Source organism: Megalops cyprinoides, chromosome 17 (genome assembly GCF_013368585.1).
Source record: "Megalops cyprinoides isolate fMegCyp1 chromosome 17, fMegCyp1.pri, whole genome shotgun sequence".
In the NCBI taxonomy this organism is placed as follows: domain Eukaryota; kingdom Metazoa; phylum Chordata; class Actinopteri; order Elopiformes; family Megalopidae; genus Megalops; species Megalops cyprinoides.
In genome coordinates this window covers 22798933-22821993 of record NC_050599.1, presented here as the reverse complement: position 1 = coordinate 22821993, position 23061 = coordinate 22798933, and the positions used below count along the sequence as shown (strand labels likewise).

At 44.5% G+C, this 23061-nt stretch overlaps 1 protein-coding gene across 1 annotated transcript; it reads right to left on the bottom strand.

Moving 5' to 3' along the window:
- Nucleotides 1-3052: 3052 nt before the first annotated feature.
- kcnk10a (potassium channel, subfamily K, member 10a) lies at nt 3053-22709 on the bottom strand. The gene is made up of 7 exons (XM_036549196.1): nt 22244-22709; nt 18345-18745; nt 13678-13792; nt 10813-10973; nt 9058-9250; nt 7941-8083; nt 3053-6397 (listed from the first exon to the last, which is right to left on the bottom strand). The coding sequence occupies exons 1-7, from the start codon at nt 22296-22298 to the stop codon at nt 5798-5800; spliced, it is 1668 nt and encodes a 555-aa protein (XP_036405089.1). The 5' UTR covers nt 22299-22709; the 3' UTR covers nt 3053-5797.
- Between the last annotated feature and the right edge of the window lie 352 nt (nt 22710-23061).

Sequence of the window (23061 nt, the reverse complement as noted above, 5' to 3'; positions counted from 1 at the left end):
TAGGCTGCTCTCCCATACCACAACATGTTCATGTTCTACTTTCCTGATGGCTCCCTTAGCGATGAGCGTGTTCAAGACGAGTCAATACAATGGCACCTTTTCAATTAGACACACCTCCCTGCTCACATTGATTGCCAATCACGGGATTTGAACAAGCTGATGAAAGCATCTTCTTTTACAGTATCACCCCTCCCTGTGAATCAATGGCATAACCTCACGTACACCCTTCTGGGAGAGTCACCCTGAGTTGAGGCCATTACCTCACACACCAATCAGGCACAATCACCCCAAATCGATGGTGTAACCCCACACACTCCTATCAAAGTAAGTGGGAGGAATGAAGGTCATATCCTTCCCACTTTCCTCTCATGATTGGCCTGCAATGGATTATATTCGAGACCGTCCTCTCCAATGGTTCCCACTGTTCCGCTGATTAATTTTCACACGTGTGCGCACAGCGAGCCTTCCTCTCATAATGACCAAGATGAAAGACGCCAGCGTGGCGCTCAAGCAAATAACCGACCTCCAAGCGCTTCTGTAACCATGCAGCCATTTATTTCCCCACAACAGGAGGGGCAATGACCCGTGGGAGGTAAAACATGGAATCATACTTCCCACTGCCCTGTTTGCCAGTGGAATTCCAATCCGGCGTTTTCAGAAGATTGAAACGTCTCCGTAACTCATAAAAAGAAGTGGAGTCGGCTCTGGTGCTGTTAATTTGAGTTATCGGCTTCCGCACACGGCGCCCGCCTCCCTGTCAGAGGGGAGGATTGGCGAGTTCGCGGCTGCTGCATGCATGTGTAAACAATGCCTTTATTTTAAGAAGATTCCCTCCTCAGCACGCAGCTAACAGAGTGTTGTGTGATGTACCGACACTTTTGATCAAGTGTTCCACTGTCCTTTTCCTTCTCTGTAATGCTGTTCATTTAGCCTCACATACTAATGTACCTTGCTTTGCAAGTTGCTCTGGATAAGAGCACCTGCCAAATGAAAATTTTAAGAGGTAGAGTGTCCACCTACAGCACAGTTATCTACATTGGAGAAAATGTGATGGTGAGATGCTTTCAGCTGCTGCTTCATTTGAAGAACTTATTCTGCAGCAGGACCGAGCACTAACACCATCCACTTATATTATCTAGTGCCCTGGCTCTCACTGCTCCTGACTGCAAAGCATGATACATTATGCTCCACCCTGTGTTGAAGGCAGCGGTCATTCCTGCATCTCGGCTGAAATATTGCTGACAGCCCGCAGACAGACCATATCAGTTTCAGTGTTTGTTTGTGAACATTAAAATTGAGTGGCATTTCCCAAGGATTAAACCGACATTTGATCTTCATCACTGAAGCAACATTCACTACTTCAAATACACACACAAAGGCAGGCATTAGTCTTAAAGATACTGGAGGAAGAGTCATAAATAAAAAATTATCTGTGCATGTTTCAAATGAAGAGCACATTGTCCTTACTGCATGGAGACAAAATAATTGATGACACCACTTGCACAAAGGTTGAATATTGCTGGAGTGAAATTCATGAATACCTTGTACTTGAAGCTTGAAGCTTGTACTTGAACTTAAAAAAATTGTTAAATAAATAAAGAAAAGAAAAATTACATTGTGTAGCCCATGATACATCCTGAAATTTGTGAGACAGTGACTCATCTCAGAGGCATTCTCATTTAATTCTGTGCCTCATGTCAATAATTACTGAAAATTATTAAACTTGATTGCTTACAAAATCAGACGTTGCCATGTATTACCTTCCTAGCAGAAAGGACAGCACAGTTTGTCCAATACTGGCAAAGAGCCTCTTTTGTTCACCTCTAATTACTCTTGATGAAGCAATAGCTCTTGATTTTTAAGCAAGAACTAAAATGTGAAAAGAATCCTCATGTTTTGTGTTTTTCCCCCTCCAGTCCTTTCGGTCTAGCTTCGTTACAGTCCTGCTTTCACAGGAATAAGGTATTACTGCATTAATGCCAGGTGAGTATCATAAGATCCTTCAGAAGGACACTGGGTTAAGAAACTGTGAACCCAACATCAGCAGGAGCAGAGAACATGGGAAGGTGACATCTGGCTTCTCTGTTTGCAAGTAAAAACAGGCTTTTTTGGTTTCCTGGGACAGAGATTTTTTCCAGAAAGTATTTTTGATACGATCGAATTTGCAGGAAGGTCACAACCAATGGCTGTGAAAGTAATATCTGCTGAAAGAAATCTTTTTCTTTCCATCTCTGGAAGAAAGTGATCATTTTTCCATCTCTGGAAGAAAGAGACCTTTTCCCGATTATTTATGGTGCAGAGAAGGACAGACAGTGACACAGGGACAGATGTGAGAAGCAGGGGACCTTGAGGGAAAAAAATGATCTGTTTGATTCCTGCATTATAGCCCCTTGTTATTAAAGGACTGCTTCTACAAAGTGGCTATTGTGGTTTACAGTGTGTGTTCCTATATACAGTGCATGTGAACACTCAGACCTTTGGGCTGTGCTACAGACAACAGAAATGGCAGGGTGGTATTACGGTAAACGAGGGTAAATGCTGTGGCCTAAATGAGCAGTTTAACAGGATACCAGTGCCTGAGAGAGTGGTCAAACAGCATACTGGTGCCTGGGGACGCGTGTCAAAAAGTGTGAGAGTTGGAGCCTTGAACATTTGAATAACATGCTAGAACAGCTAGAGCAATGGTGTATACTTGCAGTCAAACAGTATCTTCTGCCTCCATTTAAGAGGTCAGATGGCATAAGTGCTAGGGCTTTTGTGAAGTCAAACAATGTAAGAGATGGGGCATGAGAAAGCGGTCAAACAACATAAGTGTCCAAGGAAGGGTACGCAGTCAAACCGTGTTTGGAGGACTGGGTATTTAGCCAAACAGCTTTTGCGGGGCCTTTGTGAGTGCTGAAAAACATTCAAGTTGGAGCCTGGGAGAGTGGTCAAACATCATGCAGATAACAACAAAACAAGTAAGCGCAACACAAACAGCAGGAGCTCCATGTTCATTTCATAGTGATATTTATTCCCAAAAGGCACTCACTACATTGAATGTAAGGGCTGCACAAGTAATACTGTGAAGAACAGACAGATCGGGTGCAGTTCAGCCCTGCTCACAATGTGGAAATAATATAAGACGCTCAGCATAGGGGTCACCTTTAGAAGCATGTAGGGGTACAATCAATACCTTTATCATGAGAATATGTCTGCACAATTGCATGCTTTTCATTCCATGTCTTTAGTTTTATGTTTTTGTATTGATTATTTTATTTTATTTTATCATTGTTTTTCATAACAAACATTTATTAGGAAATCATGTGCTGCAGTCACACTGGGCTATTGCTCTACCCATCGCAAATGTCCAGGACCAATCAGAAGGCCCTAGATGAAATGTCAGACCAATCAGAGGAGCCACTCAGGAATTCCCAAAAAGTCAGACCGATCCAAAATCAATCCTTGTAATACACATTTGAGCAGAGAAACTACAGAAAACAGCAGAGTGATTAAACAGTATTCACTACTAGGCAGACACTTGCAATCAACTACTCCTGGCAGTCAGAATTGAACTACTTGCTTTCTATTCTGCTGACATTGAATTTACGTCACTTCACTTTCCCCCATAGAATTTTCAATAATAACGGGACTATGAATTGTGAATGAGACGTATGCTTTCCCAAATTCTGGGCTGGTGAAATGGGTTAATGTCATGGTAGGTAAAAAAATATCTGCACAAAAAGCCAATTTCCCAGAAGATGAAATGAGATTTGTCTGAGTTTGTCTTGTTTTTATTTAAAGAGGGATAAGAGTAGGCCAATTCTCTTTTTAAATGAAAACTTAAGTCAGTGATCCATCTACCTTGTTCTGTCTTTCCCTACAATAATTACCCACCCTTGTGTTTCACTTACAAATCAGCTTTGGTAAATCTAGTCTCTGCACCAGTGTTCACTTTTAAAATACACCTGAAAGCTCATTCATTTTGGTACATTCAGCCATTAAAGTTCACCAATTCAACACGTGCTGGAATTAAACTAAAACTTTGACCCTCATTTGCATATCAACACTCAGGATGAGGTTATTTGAAAGAACAGAGAGAAGCATTGGGTCGATTAGTTGTAATTTGTTCATTAGCTTCTTGTAATTTGGCCATATATTTATATCAGTACTTCTGAAAGGCAAAGCTATTTCTGCAAATGTGTATGTAATGATACATGAAGAAAATGTGATTTGTGAGTTACTTGACATGTTTGTACGCTGAAACCATTTTGTAAAGGATATCATAAAATTGAGTGGCAGACCTACTTTTGCAAATATGTATTTACTGACTCATGATTTGTACATGTGAGTATTTTGACCGTTTTTATGCTGAAATGACTTTTTTATAGATAACTTCCACATGCCCATAGGCTAGCTGGCTAGCTAGCTCAAGTAGTAGTAAGTTAGGTTCACTTCAGAACAAGGTAGCCAGCCAGCTAGCTGTTTTCTTTTTGCAGATGTCATGTTAGTATGTTTCTAGCCAATTAGCTAACCAGCTAACTATGTATTTAGCTAATCAGGAAAATAGCCAGGACCTTTGATGGAAAATATTTATGGTACACCTCTGCACAAAATGATTACAGATTTACACTGACTGAGAATGCTTATCTGACTTCTAAGTATCCCGAATATGCATTCTTTTATGACAGTTGCCTAGTTACTGCTCTAGCAGAACGCAGTCTAGGAAAGACGTAGGCAGCTCGCAGAATTTTTTTGTTCGGGGGCACAACCTCTGTCTCTGTATTCACTTCTTAAACCTAACAAGCGCTTTTCTCGAGGCATTCTGATCAAGCAGGATAGGAAGCTTTTCATCTTATCATCTCACTCTATGGCTTATCCTTCCTTCCCTGGCCGTAACATGACATCTTGAGGAACATTTTTACAGACGCTGAATGCCTCGGTGTGACTGCAGTGGATTTCCGACAAGTATATTCAAACAACAGGAGGACAAGACGCCCTGAGTTTTCAGTGTTATGATCATGAACTCCACAGCTTTTGAATACACTGCACTTTATGGGACAACAGGTTTTCTCGAAGACCATGCACAAAGTGAAGCCATTGTTTATTTTTTGATTCGCCCGAAGTTTGAATAGAGTTCATACATTTTGAATAGATGTTGGAACAAGCCTTCAAAAGGCCTGCTGAATGTCTCTAAAGTCTCTCAATTCGAAAAATTTGAATCGTCTTTGAAGTCTTCTGGTCTTCTGATCTTCTGGCTCCCGGCCCTATCGCTCGAAAACAGCAGCAGCAGCGGATTCCCTTTTCCCCAAACCGCACAGCATGGAAGCCCCACACAAGGATCAGTGCCGATTCACGAGTCGAGAATTTGATTGTTAAACACAAGTTTAGACCACAGGCCTGAGCAAAACATTATTGTGATCTCTGATCTGCAATCTGCGGCCTGTGATCTGCGATGTACAATCTGAAATGCGGTCTGTGACCTGCAGTCTGTAATCTGTGATCTGCGATCACATTATAATGAGACGAGTGATACAATAATCTGACATAATAATGTTCTCTAATTACTGCAGCCATTCTTTCTAAAATAAAAACAGCCATCATTACCGCGGCTATCCAGTCAGTTAATATTGTCAGACACTGTTGCAGCTTCTGATTCACATTATTTCCCTTTTTCTCTGTTGGATATTAAGACCGTCATCACGGCACAGTGAACGTCCATCAGCAAACAGCAGCCAAGGCACTGTCTCGGCTCACAGAGTCCAGAACAGCGGATGATAAGGCACATTGAGAGACGTCCAAAAAAGCTCCCTCCATTCTAAGGGCTCGCCAGCGTCTGCTGTCCTTTTTCCTCAACCATCTTTTCATTGGCCTTCTCTTTGGTGTGAGTCGGCAGGAACCCATTCTGGGGTTTGGAGCTCTCTGCGTACTCGGGCAGGTCGGTGAGGCTGGTGTTGAACTCCTTCTCGGGGTGGTCCTCCTTCTCCTCTTCGTCGGTCGCGGGCCCGCAGCCGAAGATGATATTCTTCTTCAGGTCCTTGGTGCGGCCGCGCCTGGCCAGCCGGCTGACGGAGCCCAGGCGGTTGAAGATGTTGTCCTCGGAGGTGGCCTGCTCGGGCTTCTCGTACTGCTCGGCCCGCAGCCGCAGGTTGTTCAGCTTGGAGTCGATGCTCTCCTGGGAGGTGGCCGAGAAGCGCTCGGTGTCCAGGCTGTTGAAGATGGCCCTCTTCTCCGGGGACAGGACGTCCAGGGACTGGGCGCGCTGGTCCAGTCCCAGCTGACGCCGTTCCATGCTCCGGATGGTGGCAGCCCGCTGCAGCTTGTCATGGACCTCCACGCTCAGCCGCCGCCGCGTCTCTCGGAACTCCGCCCGCACGTTGGCCTTCCACTCCGCAGCGTGGGCCTTGATCTCGCCAACCTGGCGGGGAAATAGAGATCACGTTTCATCCTGTTGCATCACATCACTGTTTAGGGTTTCGGATCACATGCAGATCTGGCACTGCTCCAATCATTACGCCTTTTGCCGGAACCTCTTAGTGCTTTTTAATAACATTATCATGTTTATGTTGCCCAGTTAAGAGATTACAATTCTTCATCTAGAACATTCTGTACTTGATCCATGTAAGTGGCATTACACTGAATATGTAAAAACTGGTGTGCGTGTCTAATTTTGGGGATATTTGCAGGGGTCAAATAAAGAGCAGGATTCTTTTGTAGCGTCGCTTTTTGCAAGTTTATTTGTTTTTGCAGTTATTTATTGTTGTATGCTGTAATATCTATTTGTCTGTTTGAGAGGCACAGTGCCCCAGCAGTGCCCCACAGTTAATCTGAACCTGTGAGTCACACTGTTTTTCCTGTCGTGGGCCAGGACAGGCCTGTTGTGGGCTGGAAACGTCTTTGGTTGTCCAGCTGATTTTGACTGAAACCACAGAACGGCGGTTGTAGCTGCAGTGGCAGGTAACATGCACAGCTGCAGAGCTGAACACGCAGCGCCTGGCTGCGGACAGAGCAGCTGCAGGCATTCAGTCTGAGTTTCAATGCAGTGCTTCAGAGTAAAAACAGCGGCCATGAGCTGCAGTACCGGGCAGCCTCAGGGTGCGTATCCATATAAATGTTCAGTTTTAAAGATAGCACTTAAGCACATAACAAAAATCAGAGTAAATCTTGTGCTAAGTGTCACATCTTGTAAGTGGTCAATTTTTCAGGACACTAAGATGCCATAATTTGTTTCACTTATGCTACTAACAGGACTCCTTTTCTGTGTGTGGGTGAGGGTACACATTTGTTTATGCCAACATTTTTTGTAATAACTGAAATGCATTTGACATGATGTGGCTATTTATATTATGATGAATTCCTCATAGCCGACAGGATATAAAAAGGCTCTAGAAACCTATTCCCAGATATAGAATGCAGTGTCAGAACATCACATGCCAGTTCTTGACTGTAAGTTACTTACAGCACCTCTGTTAACACACTGCAAGGTGTGACTTTTGGGCGAGAATGAAGGCTAAAACCCCTTCTCAGGAATAACGCTAAAACATTCATCAGTACAGTCCCAGAGCAGTGAGGTGTTCTACAGAACAATGAGGTACAGTACCAGTCAAAAGTTTGGACACACCTGATTAAGCAAAAGACTTTAGATCAGAATGTTTTTGAATGCATGTTTCCAATTATTTTAAAGGCTTGACATTTGATTCTTAGACAAATATAAATAGTGAAGTTGATGCCTATTTATGAATTTCTTTCCAAAAAAATTTTAAATTTAAAAAATATTTTTGGCTACTTTGAAGAATCTAAAATATATGTTTATAATACTTTTTAATCACTGCATAATTGTATTTGTGTTATTATAGTTTTGGTGTCTTTACTCTAATTCCAAAATAGTAAAAATAAAGAAAAAAAAGCACGTCCAAACCTTTGACTGGCACTGTACGAGCAACCAGGGACTGGAGTCCTACCTCCTCTTTTGTCTTCTTGGACAGGACTCTGAGCCAGTCCCCGATCATGCTCAACACCGCAGCGAAGTAAGCCAAGCCCACGAGGATCCAGAACCACACCAGAGGCTTGTACCATTCCTTGTACTTCTTCTCCCGATCCCCACCTGCGGATGAGTCATCAATGCCACTCAACTCCGCAAGCAGTGCATGGTGATGGTCAGGTCACTCTGGACAGTAAAAAGCACCTTGGGCTGCTCTTATTAGCTTACCTTACAATAACCATTAGCTTTCTAATCTCCTCCACCTCTTCCTCTCTTTCCCATATTGTGAGCCTGTCGTACTGTGAGTATATCTAGCTACAGATTGATCTCATGCTACCATTCCTCTCATTGTTATTATTATTTTGCAAAATTCTGAATATATTTTAAGTGAACTAAGTAAATGGCCCCATCAAGGCAGATTAATAGCTCGGCACATCCAACCAAACTGATTTTACAAGGATGTGTTTTATCACAGAAAGACACTATGGGCTTTTCTCCCAGACTGTCCCAGGTTCAATGACCAGACCCTAAATCTTCATTGACAATATCTTCCTCCCACACCTTTTATGTTTCACGCCCCTCCCTTGAGAATACTGCCTTAAACTCCCAGACAGATTAGCTATGTCCAGGAGACATCGAAAAAGAAATAATCGATACGATGAAGTAATTCTCTGAAAGGGAAGACCTGCAGGAAAGGAGTGGAATGGAATTCATTCTACAAATGCAATAAACAGCTTATTTAATTTTGCAGCACTCAGCAGTGCTCTGCGCTGCAGCCGCAGAAGAAATTATGTTCCGTATCATGGTCACTTGATACTGTACAAAATCTCTCCCAGCAAAATGGAGAAAAAAACTGCACGCTATTTCAGTTCATATTTAAAGAGCCCTTAACTTCACAACTGGAACCTACTCACTAAACTAAACTGCCATTTACCTACCGCAAATATACATGGTTGCAATTCTGCAGTTCAGCTGGAATAAATAAATAAAAAAAGGAACTGTATATTACAATATACAGTCCCCCCCTTTGTTCTTATATCAATGTGTGTATTTGCAGCAGAAAATATCCCCACAAGTGGAAAAAATGATATGATTACCTGCCACGTAGTCCCCAATGCCAACCGTTGTCAGGGTGATGACCACAAAATAGATGGCGTCAAGCGTGGTCCAGCCCTCGATGTACTTGAAGATCACTGCAGGGATCGTGACAAAGACTATGCACCCAGCCAGGATGAAGAGGATTGTGGAGATCACTCTGATTTTCGTCTGGCTAATCTGCGTGTGTTTATGCTGAGGGAGAGGAAAATTTTAACGTTGTGACTAACTGTATTCAAACACTTTACACATCAAATGATTAAATCAACAGAAACGGAGAAAAAATACAGCATCAAATTTTACAACATGAAATCAGTCCAAAAAACATCAATTACAAGGAATTAAAAAGACATAAGCGGTGCATTAATGCTAGCAGCTTTAAACTGGCAAGTAACAGATGGTTCCTCATCCTATATACATATATTTCTTTCTATAATACACAATAACCAAAGTACAAACTATTTACAGCAATGTAAAATCTCAGATGCTGGCAATCACTACAACAATGGAAAACCCTTTCAATTTCATGCCAGAGCAAAAATAATTGAGATTGAGTGCTATCGATATTGGTGAGAGAAAGGGGGGGAGAGGGCCCAAATGAGATTGAAAGCCAGGAAAAAAGGGAGTGAGAAAGATGCAACATTTGGAAAAAAAGAATTTGGAATTAAAGAATTTTATCAGAATCAATATATTTAATTAGAAATGCTCAATATATCAACAACTGAATGAGACCCAACAGTTAAAGGTAATCAGAACTGCAGGTCTTCTGGGCCAGAGAAGACAGTGGGCTCAACAGTGTCAACACAGCAATGCTGAAACACAGAATCCCTATTCTGAGAAAGGTCATACTCAAGCTCTTACTCAGCCCCACATGCTGGTGTTTCCCTGACATCTGGCTCCATTTACCCCTTTTTGTGTTCCTGTCCGTGGAGACAAAGTCAGCACCAGCTACTATGTGAGCAGTAATCTAAAAAAGTTATTTTTTAGTTACTATTATTTTGGCAGTAAAACGGGGGCCTCAATATGGGATTTCTTTACCAAACACCATGTCTTGCATAGCAATCACATTGACTTTTTACTAAATCATTGCACCTCTGAAGGTATCTTCTACACCAATAAATATCTTTCTCCAATCCTAATAAAGGGAAAGAATTGGCATGCTTTCTTGATTTTCATTCATTTAACAAGGGACTACTCCTTAAACCCGTGCAAAATGGCATGGGGGTGAAGTCTATAACATCACATAATCAATGCACAGTAAATCAATACACAGTACACAGAAAATATGTGGAACTAAAAGTGGAATTAATAGAGCTGAGTTCTTCATTTGGTGAGACGAATTGAGGCAGAGCTGCAGTCTGAGTCCGGTGCTGTCCAGCATTTAAATCAATAAGTTATCAATAGTGATGGAAATGGTCGACTTTCCCTGATACAGAATCAATTTAAATTCTTTCTCTATATAGATGATGTTGTCATCCACAGAACAGAGAGGGGTTATAGCAGAGTCTGGCTCCTCTACCGTAGTTTTGTCTGACCTGGCTACACAAAAAGAATACTGTTTTTTGGCAATCTACAGATGGAACCACCCCTAAACTTCCATATCCTACCCTTCTTTGTGATACTCAAATATTAGGGCCCTGTATTAATCCTTTCTTCGATTTCCTTGAATTCAGTAAAAATGTACTGCATATTCTTATCTACTTCTTATTCTAATCCTAACCCTCACCACCAGTGTGCCATGGGCGAGTCATACTTACCCTAAACATCTTCTCTACTCGGGCGATGCTCTTCACAAATATGGTCCCCAGCTGGTCGCCAACACCCGCCAGCAGGAAGCCAAAGAGAGGAATCCCAAATATGGCATACAGGATGCAGAATATCTTTCCTCCCTCTGTGCTGGGGGCGATGTTTCCATAGCCTGACAGGGGAACAGCGGGAAAGATGACCTGGATGAAATCAGTTCACAGAGCCTGTGGACCCACAGGACTCAAGACATGCTTTTTGCTTGCTTTCTTGTAGGACAGCAGTGTGGGTAGAGGTAAGGAGCAGGGCTCATAATTCAAAGATCCCCTGCAGGGTCACTGCTGTTGTGCTCTTGGGCAAAGTGCTTGACCAGAATCGCTTCAGTAAATATCAGAAAAACAAAGTTGATAACGTGTAAAGCTGTGTGATATGTAAGCTGCTCTGGACTGAAGCATCCGCTAAGCAAATCTGAAAGCAAAAATATATTCAAAGATTAGAGTGTGTGAGCATTTCAGGAGGCGTGATTGGGTCATCTCCTTAAGGACTCAATAATAATTACCGTCAGGCTCACAGTACAGGAAAGAAGGGGGGTGGGGGGCACACATTAGATTCTGAAGAGCCCTGAAGGAGCTGCAGCTATCTTTTCTGTTGCAAAGTGCTGAGATGAACTGCGATGAACCAAGACAGTGCAGAGTGACCAGGAATCGCCTTTAGGCTGGGGACAGATTCAGCCTTGCATGTCTCTGACAACGCCTTGACAAGCCATTTCATGTGAGAGAGTGCTGCAGAGCCATAAATAGCGGGACATTTTAACACAATCAGGCAGACAGGAAGGCTTCAGAGCCAAATTTTTGTCAATTCCTCAGCTGAGTGCTTTTTCTCTCCCCTCATATATCACTAAGTGTTGCATCACGTGGTTACATGAGGACCAAACCAAACTGGAGCTTGTAGTAACTGAACCATGACCATAACCTATTAGGAGCTGTTGATTGCGCCTCGACCAAAGGCACTCTCTACCATAACGCCTCCCACCACCAGAGATGTTCTGGTCGGTAATTCTGATATCAGGTGGGCTCTGACTGCAGTGTCTAACGGACATCGCTTATTACGTGTGCTCCTTGCGTCTCCCCTTCCAGAACAGACTCTGATTCACTTCAATTCAGTTTTATTTGTAAATCTCTTTTTACGGAGTGACGGTCACAAAGACACTTTACAGGAAAAACAGATAAAGACAGAAGCAAAAGGCCGCCCTCTGAAATGGCCCAGCAGCAGCAGCGGCCACGCATCAGTCACCAGCACCATCTCCTCCCTCTTATTGGCTGCTTTTGGCACTCAACACTAAAGGGGAGGGTTCTGCCAAGTTCATTACAGCAGCAAACAGTTTCTTTTTCCTTATTCACCAGCCACGGTGACACAGCAACAGTCACTTTCCCAAAACCCGAAAGGGAGAACAAACAACTCTCTGGGTTCTGTTGATATGGAGACGTGTTGGATTTACTGCGTGCTAACAATCCCACGGCAGACATGCAATTACGTGCAAGCAGGTGTTTGGCTTTTTATCATCATGACTCCAGTGTAATACCAGACCTTTTGTTTCACGTTATGAGTCCACTTCAGACCTGTGATGTTCTTTTTCACCTAAACTGGAAGCATAACAGCTCTGGCCTGAATTTTTTTTTTTTTTGAACAGTCATATAAATAATTGGTTTCAGAGTTGGTGATGCAGTTTCTTCTCTCTAGTTGGTTCATTAGGCTGCCAGCATTGTGTCATTCTTCCCTGGGGAAGGCAAGGCTCAAGAGAGCAGTGCCTAGCTCCATTTCATTTAGCAACTGACAGGTATATATGCATCACTCTATCTGTAAGGAAACTTTGGGAAAGAGCTGAGAGATGTTTTGCCATAACCTGTCTCTTACCTGTCTCTATGGCAACCAATGGCATCTGTCAAGCCTAGATTGCTTGCTGTAGTTTGCCTTCTGGTCCATATTCAGACAAGGCTTATCTTTTCCAGTATGTCCCCATTGGTTCAGAATAAAAAGCTGCAATTGGACTTGACTTCACATGCAAAGAAGTTCATCTTTCTTTCTTTCTTTCTTTCTTTAGGCCATTTGCTCCTACAGATGGAATATATTATTTTCACATTCCCACTTTCAATCTCAGTTCATGTGTCATTCACCTGTAAGCAGAGGTATGTTTATTGAACAGTATAGAGTAATGATTGAGAATACGGACACCCTGCATGTTCATGCAGGCGCTGGCTTCCCCTGTGTTACTCACTGCCTTTACCAAACAGAACATATCAAAGGAGTGTTGTATCCATGATAAGTTTTGGTGGACCAAAATCATGAACACACCAAGCTCAGTTCCAAATAAAACCAAGATCCTTCTCCTGTAGTCTTTTAATTGTTACAAATCACATCCTGCTGCAGTCCCATCACTGTCAGCGGTTTCACACCTGTTAAAGCTTCTAATGAACTGAGCCACAATTTTCAATTAAAACAGTGACACAAACAAATGTGTGAAAGTTTCTTAATATATCTTTCATCTGTGAGGCTAGATGTTTCCCGAAACAGTTCAAGTTACGTAACTTATTCAAGGGCACAACTGCAATGCAAACTGCAAACTTGTAACCTATCAATTTTGAGTTGGGGTGTTTAAGTCACTATACCACACTACAGCCGTTATGACAGTCACTCTTCAGAGGGATAATGGATCCCCTTTGTTACAGATTGTGTTGCAGGTTATGTTTGTTCCCAGGAACCAATCTAGGATCAGTTTACCCACCTCTAACCCAAACCCTAACCACATAAGATTAAAACAGTGCACTAAAACAGGAGCAGGGATTGAGGTACTATCTGTGTACACAGGGGTGTTGTGTTACCTATTGTGGTGATCACTGTCCCTGCGAAGAAGAAGGCGCTCCCAAGGTCCCAGTGGGAACTATGGGATGTCTCTCCAATGGGGCTCACTCCAGCGCTGGCAGCCTCAATGGAATGCTGGGGAAAAAAAAGAACAGAATTTAGTTAAGAACCAGGATTATCAAGAATTATTACTATTAAGAACCAGGACAAGAACGGGAGTTTCTCGTGATCACACCCGTGTCATCACTGGTTGCTCTAAGTTATTGTTCGTCAGCTCAACTTCATTTGCATGATACTGAGAGCAGATTTCTGCAAGGGACAAAGTGAACTTTCCGCTCCATCTGATTCTGTGAAGAGCCCTTCCCACGGCCTCACTGTACTGAATCCCTCCAGCGGAGCTCTGTGGAGGGAGTGAAGCGTGGCTGCGTGAGGCACCAGCTCTGACTCCTCCGCCCGGTGACTAATTTTTACTCAAGCCCCAGAGGGCGGGGGCAGAGAGCCAGACTCTTGGCCCAGTATGAGGCGCCTTTCACCTGGCAGGACGTCCTGCATCACACAGACAGCGGCTGTGGAGAGCAGCTGCCTAATGCAGGGAAGATGAGTTTCAGATGAGAGAGGGAGTCTGGGTGCTTAGTCATGCCTGGGCATATGCACACTCACACAGACACATATAGGCACTGACATGAACTCACACACGGAAATATACATATAAATATCCATATCCATAATATGTACATCCATATATGCAAACATAAACACACACACACACAGGCAAACCTATACACTCCAACATATGCATACATCCACAAATGTACACACACATGTATGCATACAGCCACACATGCACACACTCACATGAACACACAAACAAACATGCACATGTATGCAGGCTCTTAGACAGACACACAGACATACACACACACACACACGCGCGCGAGCGCACACACACACACACACTCACAGCCACCTCCATCTTACACCCTGCAGAGTGTTTGAAAACAGTGAGTCAGTCCAGCTGGCTGTACGCTGCATGGGTGAGAGCTGGAGAGAAGCAGCACTTCATGACTGCAAACTGTCAGAAAAACACATTCACCCAACTTCAAGATGAAGAGAAACAAGTCCACTTTAATTCCAGACACAGAGACACACGTCCATTCTTACTCCAGAAGAAACACATTCACTCCACTTCCAGACAGAGAACAACATGTTCACGTTAGTTCCAGATACAGAGACATACATCCACTCTCACTCCAGGAGAAGAGAAACACATTCACTCCACTTCCAGACAGAGGAAAACATGTCCACTCTCACTCCAGACAGAGAGCCACTTTCAAGTTATGTAGACTGACTCCTGTCAGGTACAGCTGCGATGGGTTATACTAATACATGAAAGAGATCCAGCCCTCACCCATTGCAAAGCACTGCCACACTGACAGAGAGTGAGGAATGGTTTCAGTGTATACAGTCAATATTGACTGTTGCTGTGGAAACAACCTGACACCCCTCCACCCTGCCATTACCAAGGTGACCACCTAGGGCACTGCTGACATTGCCCTAGTCACACTCAGCACCTACGGGAGGGGCTTTAGCTGATGGAACCTGCACTTTTTTTTTATAAAAGGGCACTGAAGAATCATGATTATGCAGCAGTTAAAATGCAGGGTTGGGGTGGGGGTGGAATATTTATTCATGTAGAACAGACCCAATGCAAACCCTACAGTGCATGGTCTATTTTTACCAGTACTGTGCAAGTAGAGTAAAAAAAAACCCTAATGCCAGCAAATGGCAGAAAATTTCAAAGTTTTCATTTTGAGAGATTTATTACCCTCATCTTACAATTCCTTGTGCGACTGAAAGACAAAGTCTTCCCATTTTTTTTCAAATGGCAGTAGTAATCTACTGTCTATCATGTACCCATCTATCTCAAGAGGAATGATCCTATGATATTACTTTCTGGGAGACCAGCACTGAGGTGTAGTTGGTTATTCTCTCCCTCCACAAACACTCGGCTGTGGAGTGTTTTACAGATGTGGACTCTCCTACACATAATCCTACACTGAAGTGGTGACAGTTGGGACTCCTGGCAACCATTGTGGTATTCCAAAAATAACTAGCAGTATTACTTGCTATCTATGAGCAAACCAATGTTTCTCAAACAGTGAGTCAGTTGCCTCTTGCTTCCATCATAAGGGACTATATTTTAGTATGCACTCATGGCCAAATGCCTGACAAGTGTTGATTATAATTGCATAACAACTGTAGGCAGACAGACAGACAGACAGACAGACAGGTAGATAGACAGATAGATAGATAAATAGCTAGATAGACACAGGGATGAGATTTTCTCTAGAATTCCCAAGTTGCTAAATAAATATTTTATATACACAGTATATATTTGCATAAAATATGTATTTTACACTATGTGCGTTCCAGAGAAAATCTCATCTCTCTGTCAGGTGACATTTTTCGCACTGATGATTCTTGCACTAAAAGCTCAGCATTTGAGGGTGGCACCTGCATTTTAACCCTGCAGGGGATTGCCTCTTCTGCATGCTTATTCCAAAACCTATCTGAAGCCTGTCCGTTCTGCTGTCTCTCCCCATCTGCTGTGACTGCCTCGTAGCTGCGTGCTACTGTACCGGAATAGAAACGCCTAGATTTTCTCTGCCAGACTGTCCGGGGGACAAGCCTCTGTGGGTTACAGGTTTCCCCGGGCACCATCAGACTTTCACTGCTCCAGGGCTAAAAGCAAGCCTTGAGTCTTAACTCAGCTGATTTACAGGATGGCAGGTGCTCTCGTCTGTGAAAACTCCACTGCAGCAAATATCAAATGAAAGAATTTATAAGCCCTGTTCTGCCAGCAGAGACAGGAGTGTTCTTCATTGCTTTAATCGGCCAAGTATCAACACAGCAGGTAGTGCTGCATGAGGCGAACAAATCATTTTTGTCTTGCTTTGCTCCTCTTAGGTGTCATTTTGATTTGAATGGTTTATCGCTAGAGCAACGAGGGTACACGGGGAAAGACTCGAAGGTCAGCTGGAACGTTTCATCATTTCGGACGAGCTTCTATAAACAAAGGCATGAAGGGTCCGACGAGCTGCCCGGTGATTCACGCACATGGCCTGCCTCTCTGTCAGTCCCGCGTGTGGCATCGGTGCTGTCCCGAAGGTGAGGCTGGCGCACTGTAGAAATGCACGAACGGAAGCAATGCAGAGAACATAATGTGCAGACCTGAGGGTTTGGTCTGCTGCTGTTTATCTCCGCAGAGCCGCTTACCGCGCTGTGTACGCCCGTCAAGGCGACATGCGCCCGGTGCCAGTATACTGCAGCCAAAGAATCCGTTATACACTAAATCTTACCCGTGACCGACCCCACAGCAGCTCGTTTTAGCCGCGCGGATCCGCTGTAGGGACAAAATCGATGCAGGCACTCAATTATTCACAGGAATTGGCTCGTCTTGGTGTACACAGGCCGCCTCAGGGCCTTTTTTCTCTGAGCAGATGCGTAGGAAGGCGGGGTGTTTGTGACAGACGTGCGTTGTCACGGCGAGGCATTGTTACGCAACAGACGTCCCCCGGTTCCCCACCACAAACGCCAAGCAGGCCCAACGTGGCCTCATGCACTGCGCTGATAGACAGCTGCCAAAGCCAGGCACAGCCTGAGGGACGTTCTATTCCGGGATTAGGCAGGTGCACGGGGTTATCAGTAGGTGAGCTCCACAGTGGGTGGGTTAATCAGCAGACATGTTCCACATTTGGCGCAGCCACCAGTGAGCAGGCTCCATTGTGGGCAGGGTCTTCAATAAGCAGACTCATACATTACAAATGGCCACAAATGGACACTTGCAGGTGGCCTACTTCACCTGACCAACTCACATTATGAGGAGCTCTACTTATTGTTAACTCGCTTACTCATCTGTGAGGCTTGCACATGACAATATTCTATTATTTATCTCCTTCGCAGACATGCTCAACTTACAGCAGCTTACAGCTCTGTCCAAACTATATTTGTTCTACATTTATGCAGCCATACTTTTATGGCAGTATTTTGGCCAGAGTATCTTTCCCTCAGGGGTAAAACAGTATGGCAGTACCTGAGGTTTAAGCTACATACTGCCAAAAGGACCGGAGTGAGATTCTGTTCAGGCAACAGCAGCATCAGGCAAGATAAAGTGGTGCACAAGATGTACCTTGTGATCTAACTGTGATTTGTGATCTGAATACTGTGAAACAGACAGACCAGAGACACTGCCTGTTCATAATCGGCTTCACCAATTTATATGATATGAAAGAATACTTTTCAGAATCACAAGACCTATGTTAACATGTGACTGAGTATAAACTGCCACAGAAGACTTTAAGGCCAGATTCTGATCTTTTCCCCTATTACCTGTAGAAGGATCAGCCTATGTGATGTACACTGGTATTCAGCTGTAAATTAAACAATAACACCAATTCTACATTACTGAATGGAAGGGAGACAATGTGTTTTTGAAATATGCTAAAAAAATAATAATTTTCAGATCATCAGGTTAACAGCATATCCAGCAAAAGTAGCTTGGGTTAAAATTTGTGCTAAATTTGCCGTTGCATGGGCTAAAACTGTTTAATTCACTGCTTCAAACGTGGTGCCAAAAATTTGTGGTAAGCCTTCCCCATCCCCCATTCTGCTCAGCACTGCGCCTCACCTTAATGAGCTTCTCCAGCTCTTCCGATGTGACACACGGGTGCTTGTTCAGGAAAGCAGCCTTCTCCAGTGTGATGGTGTCCTTCTGGCTGCTCTCGAAGGGCTGCTCCAGCGCCCGGAAGCCCAGGCCACCGAGCACCAGGTAGACCACCACCACCACAAAGATGGCCAGCACCGTCTTCCACTTCATGACGGTCTGGAGCGCGGAGCTGTCGCGGTCCATGCTGGCCACCACCAGCGAGCGTGACGACACGGACAGCCGGGGCAGCGGGCAGAAGGACCCAGGCCTGATGTCGCAGCCCATGGGGTTCTGCATGGTGGCCACGCTGGCCTGGACCAGGCTGGACTGCAGCATCCCCGGTTGCACATTCTTTGGGGGAACCGTGTTGGTCTGGACCGGCACTGGGGAGCAGAAGAGGGAAAGAGAAGCAGACCATCCAAACAAGGTCAAGAAGAGGAAGCTTTCATGCACATTTGTAAATGTAAACATGTGGTTTTTCTTCAGAGGAGATAGCCTTTCTTTGTGAGCCCTGGGACTACAAATAGCACTTGGCAGGAATGGCACACTATCACCAGGTTCAATTACAAAACCACATACACACACACACACACACACACACACACACACACACGCATACGCAAACACACACACACACACACACACACACATACACACACACATCGCACGCACGTGCACACACAGGTGCACACACATACACATGCGTGCACACACACACAGGTGCACACACGTGTACACACAGGTGCACACACATACACATGTGTGCACACACACACACGCACACACACACATCCACACGCACGTGTACACACAGGTGCACACACATACACATGTACACACACACACACACACACACACACACACACACACACACGCACACACACAGGAGGCGGAACACTCCTGGCTCAGCATGGTTGAATCCATTAGTGCTTTGTGCAGCACTGCAGGAGCAGCGCAACATTTCATCTCTCTGTCTATTAGATGTATAAACTCTGGCGAGTCCAGAGAGGCCCATTCATTTTTTAATAATATATATAAAGGGTAAACAAATGTCTCAAACAGCCTCTAGACTTAAAAAAGAGGCTGAGATTCTAAGGCATTGCAGAACAGGCAAAAGTAGTGCATCAGAAATTCTTTACTCGTGAACCTTACTCAGCGGTCGAGGAAAGTGAAGGGTTATTAGATTACTGGCGTCACCCGCCCCCCGCCTTTCATCAGATCAGGACACAGCCCAAGGTTGAAGGAATGAGGAAACAACTCCCAGTAAACGATAATATTTGTAGATGTCCCATGTTACAAAAGCACAACAAGGACAACATTCTGCAAGTAAAAAAATGATGTGCAGACATGTAAGAATGTCTGTAGTATTATGAAAGCATCGGCAGAAATGACTGTCCTTCAATAACCTTGGACCCGACGCAGACGACATAACAGACACTTAACTTCCACCTCACGTCCTGGAATTCCTCATTTGCACAAAGCTATTGAGTGATGGGGACTGACCGTCCCTCCGACAGCATGCGGCCACGGCTGTACAGCAGCTAGAGGTACCCCATCGCAGAATGAGAGAATCGCGGCACTGAATCACTGGGCTCCTAATGGACTGTGTAATGACACGGAGAGTAGAAAGCCTGAGATCCAATCTCACTGAGGAACAGGTGAAGGACAAACCCGTATTTAGACTCTTTAATGGATGTGTGCCCTTTGCTGTCCTTCCGCAGAGAGACAGCCACACGCCTGGCTCACAGGCAGGGGCAGGAGGGCCAAGACTGGGCACGGATGGGGCGCGACACTGTGACTGAGCCGCGCACCAGCTGTTCCTCAATGGCGGCGCCCATTGCGCTTTTCGAACGTGTCAGATGGATTCCGGCGACGGATTGCGCCTCTGCCGCCCTCCTCCAAACAGGTCCTCTTTCTGCATCAAAGCGAACCCAAACGCGGTGAGCAATCTGCTCCTGGCGCCCATAACGGTGTTGCGGTGAACTTGGACGCCTCTAGTTTTCCACTTGGGTCTCGTCCATTTCCTCTGTGACTCAAGGACACTGAGGGAGCCAAACTGGTCACCCACTCATCTCCAGAGGCTGCTAGACTGATCAGCAGATGCTTTTTTTAAGGTGTAGGAGACACCAGAAAGCGCGGTTATACAGCAGAGCTGGAAGCAGTACGAAAGCTACAACCATGCAGGGAGCCAGAATACAAATCCGGGAATCCAAACAAAATGACCTTTCTTGAAATGCAGCAGTTTCATATGAATCACCTGAGATGCAGAACACAGAATCATCATGCTTTCCCTGACCCAGTGATCAGTGCTACAAGCACTCCTCCTTTAAATAACAATTACTGTAAGTACCTGTGCCCATGTATTCCTTTTTAAGTTGTAACTCCTCAATTAAAATTTTTTGTCAAACCGATTCTCCTATCATATTGTATCACAATGTATTGAGTGCCAGGGGTCTCAGTAAATGATAATGCCATTTTTCGAATTACATTCTAATTTATTCTAAACGATGACATAATCTTACACTTACTGATGACGTAACCTCAACCTTCAGGAAACATCGTCAGTAAGGCGAGAAGGGATTTCTATTGACAGCTTATGAAAATCATACGCCGCCAGATACAACCACGAGCTAAGTAAATGCAATTAAAATTTAACCTGACGATACAACAAACATGCCAAAATCTGTTTGTCACACATGTTGCATATGAAATCAGCTCTTTGACACACACCCATAATGCCCTTCAATAGAAAGAATACATCGATTTTACGGACTCCGGCACCCACGTGACACCGCGTGTGGAAGAGCTGCATGAACGTGAGGTACATGCAGGATAGCAGGAATCCACTCCGCACACAAACCACGAGCCAGTTAAGCAATGTGTCACCCCACACTCTGTAAGTCATCATACGCAATACTATAGATAACCGCAATAACAGTGAAGCAAATTAATGCAATTTTCCTGGGACTGAAAAAAAATGTTTACATTCAAAAAGATAGGCGTGCGTTTATAAGTAAACATTACGGGCGCATGTCTCTTGGAAGACAAGACGTGTTTTAATGAAATAGTTGGCTTGTGTAAGTACTACGCTTGGGCATGTGCATGTCTGTTTTTTAGAAAGAAGTATTTATTTTGACATACTTGACAGCATACTGAAATAAAGCCGACCCAATATGCTCATAATTCTACGGCAATATGTCTAAGTGAACAACAGTGTCGGTTGCGGTTGCGGCGGTGGGAACACCGTCGCTGCGTATACAATCAAACGGCAATGAGTCGTGTCTGCGAAGAGCTGATATGTAAATGAGACGGCAAGCTTCCACCGTCAAAGCGCACGCACAACTCCATTTCCATGTTAATGCACCCCGTCCGCGGTGCGGTCGAGCACTCGGTTCAACTACATGTCCACGGCGGTGAATTCTCCTGCCTTGACGGGCTGCAGGCAGAGCCCCGTCTGCCGTCTCGCCGAGACGGAGAGCCGTAAACGAACCTCAGTCGACGGTACCCACCCTTCCCAGCCCCGAGGGAAGGAAGCAACGGGTATTATTCGGGCTTGTCAACATCCTAACAAAAAAAAAGATTGCAGTTCCTGCACAGCAACGATAAATGCATCACCTATGGTACAGGGTGCGTGTTACAGAGAATGTAGCCATGCCCGAGTATGTTGTACGTAGTTTGAACATTTGAAAGCCACAATGTAATATGAACGTTATTTAGCTTATTGTTCTCTCGGAAACTTGTTAATTGTCCAAGATACACTCGACGCATTCCACAATCCAGTGTCACTAAAACAAATATGTATTCAGCATGTAATACCACACAACGGGCATCCAAAAGAACCTAAACTTTCCTTGTGATCTTTAATGTATGAATATACAAACCTCGAGGTGGACTCCAGTTTCCCGGCTTTCGAGGGTTCTCCGTTGGAAATTTCATCTTGATTTTTTGCGTTTCAACCAAAGAGTGAAATCAGCGCTCAACAGAGCGTATTAGTCAGAAGATGGAAAGAAAATGTTTTGGCATTTACTCTGTCCGCGCCTGTTCTCGGAATCCTTTGGTTTCCATCTGACAGGGAATGGGAAGGAGGAGAGAAGAAACAGGGACCTGCATCGTACGTGGCTTCTTATGCTGCGCGTGTCGTGCGGTGCGTGGTGCACACCCGGGCAAATTGATCGTAATGAGCTTCCCTCGTTCCGCGACACCCTGCGGGGAAAACCCGAGCACTACGCTCTCCTCACACTGCAGTATACTTCACACGGCAGCGAGTAAACAAAGGGGTTGCAACTAGGCTACGAGCTCCGAAGGAAAAAAAAACCGACGGTAAACTTCACGCCAACATGTTGTACAAGCGCTGGTCCAATCGCCGCAATACAGCGGTGGGAAGGACTTAAACGGATCGAGTCATTACACAACTGCACCCCTCAGTCTCTCCAATGCCCCCGCGCCGTGTGGTGGTGGTGTATTGTTAGAACACGTCGACTTCGAGTCGCATATGCCACACAGGTTTACAAAGTCAGTGCTGCCGTTACAATGCATGCGACTGCAGCTAGTGCTTTTCTTTGACGCTGGGGATTCAGAAACATATGCGACACGACCTTTTCACCGGGAATACAACGTCCCTGCGGTAAAACAAGTGTACCGTCACTTCTCGACACACTAGGCCTATGACACATTTGTCGCATGTCATGCCTCGAAATAA

Coding starts and splice junctions, on each gene's coding strand:
- kcnk10a (XM_036549196.1), bottom strand. CDS start 22,298: ATGAAATTTCCAACGGAGAACCCTCGAAAGCCGGGAAACTGGAGTCCA. Junction 13,793..18,344: donor AGCTGGAGAAGCTCATTAAG/GTGAGGCGCAGT, acceptor TTTTTTCCCCAG/CATTCCATTGAGGCTGCCAG. Junction 6,398..7,940: donor CCAAGAAGACAAAAGAGGAG/GTAGGACTCCAG, acceptor TTTCCCCGCCAG/GTTGGCGAGATCAAGGCCCA.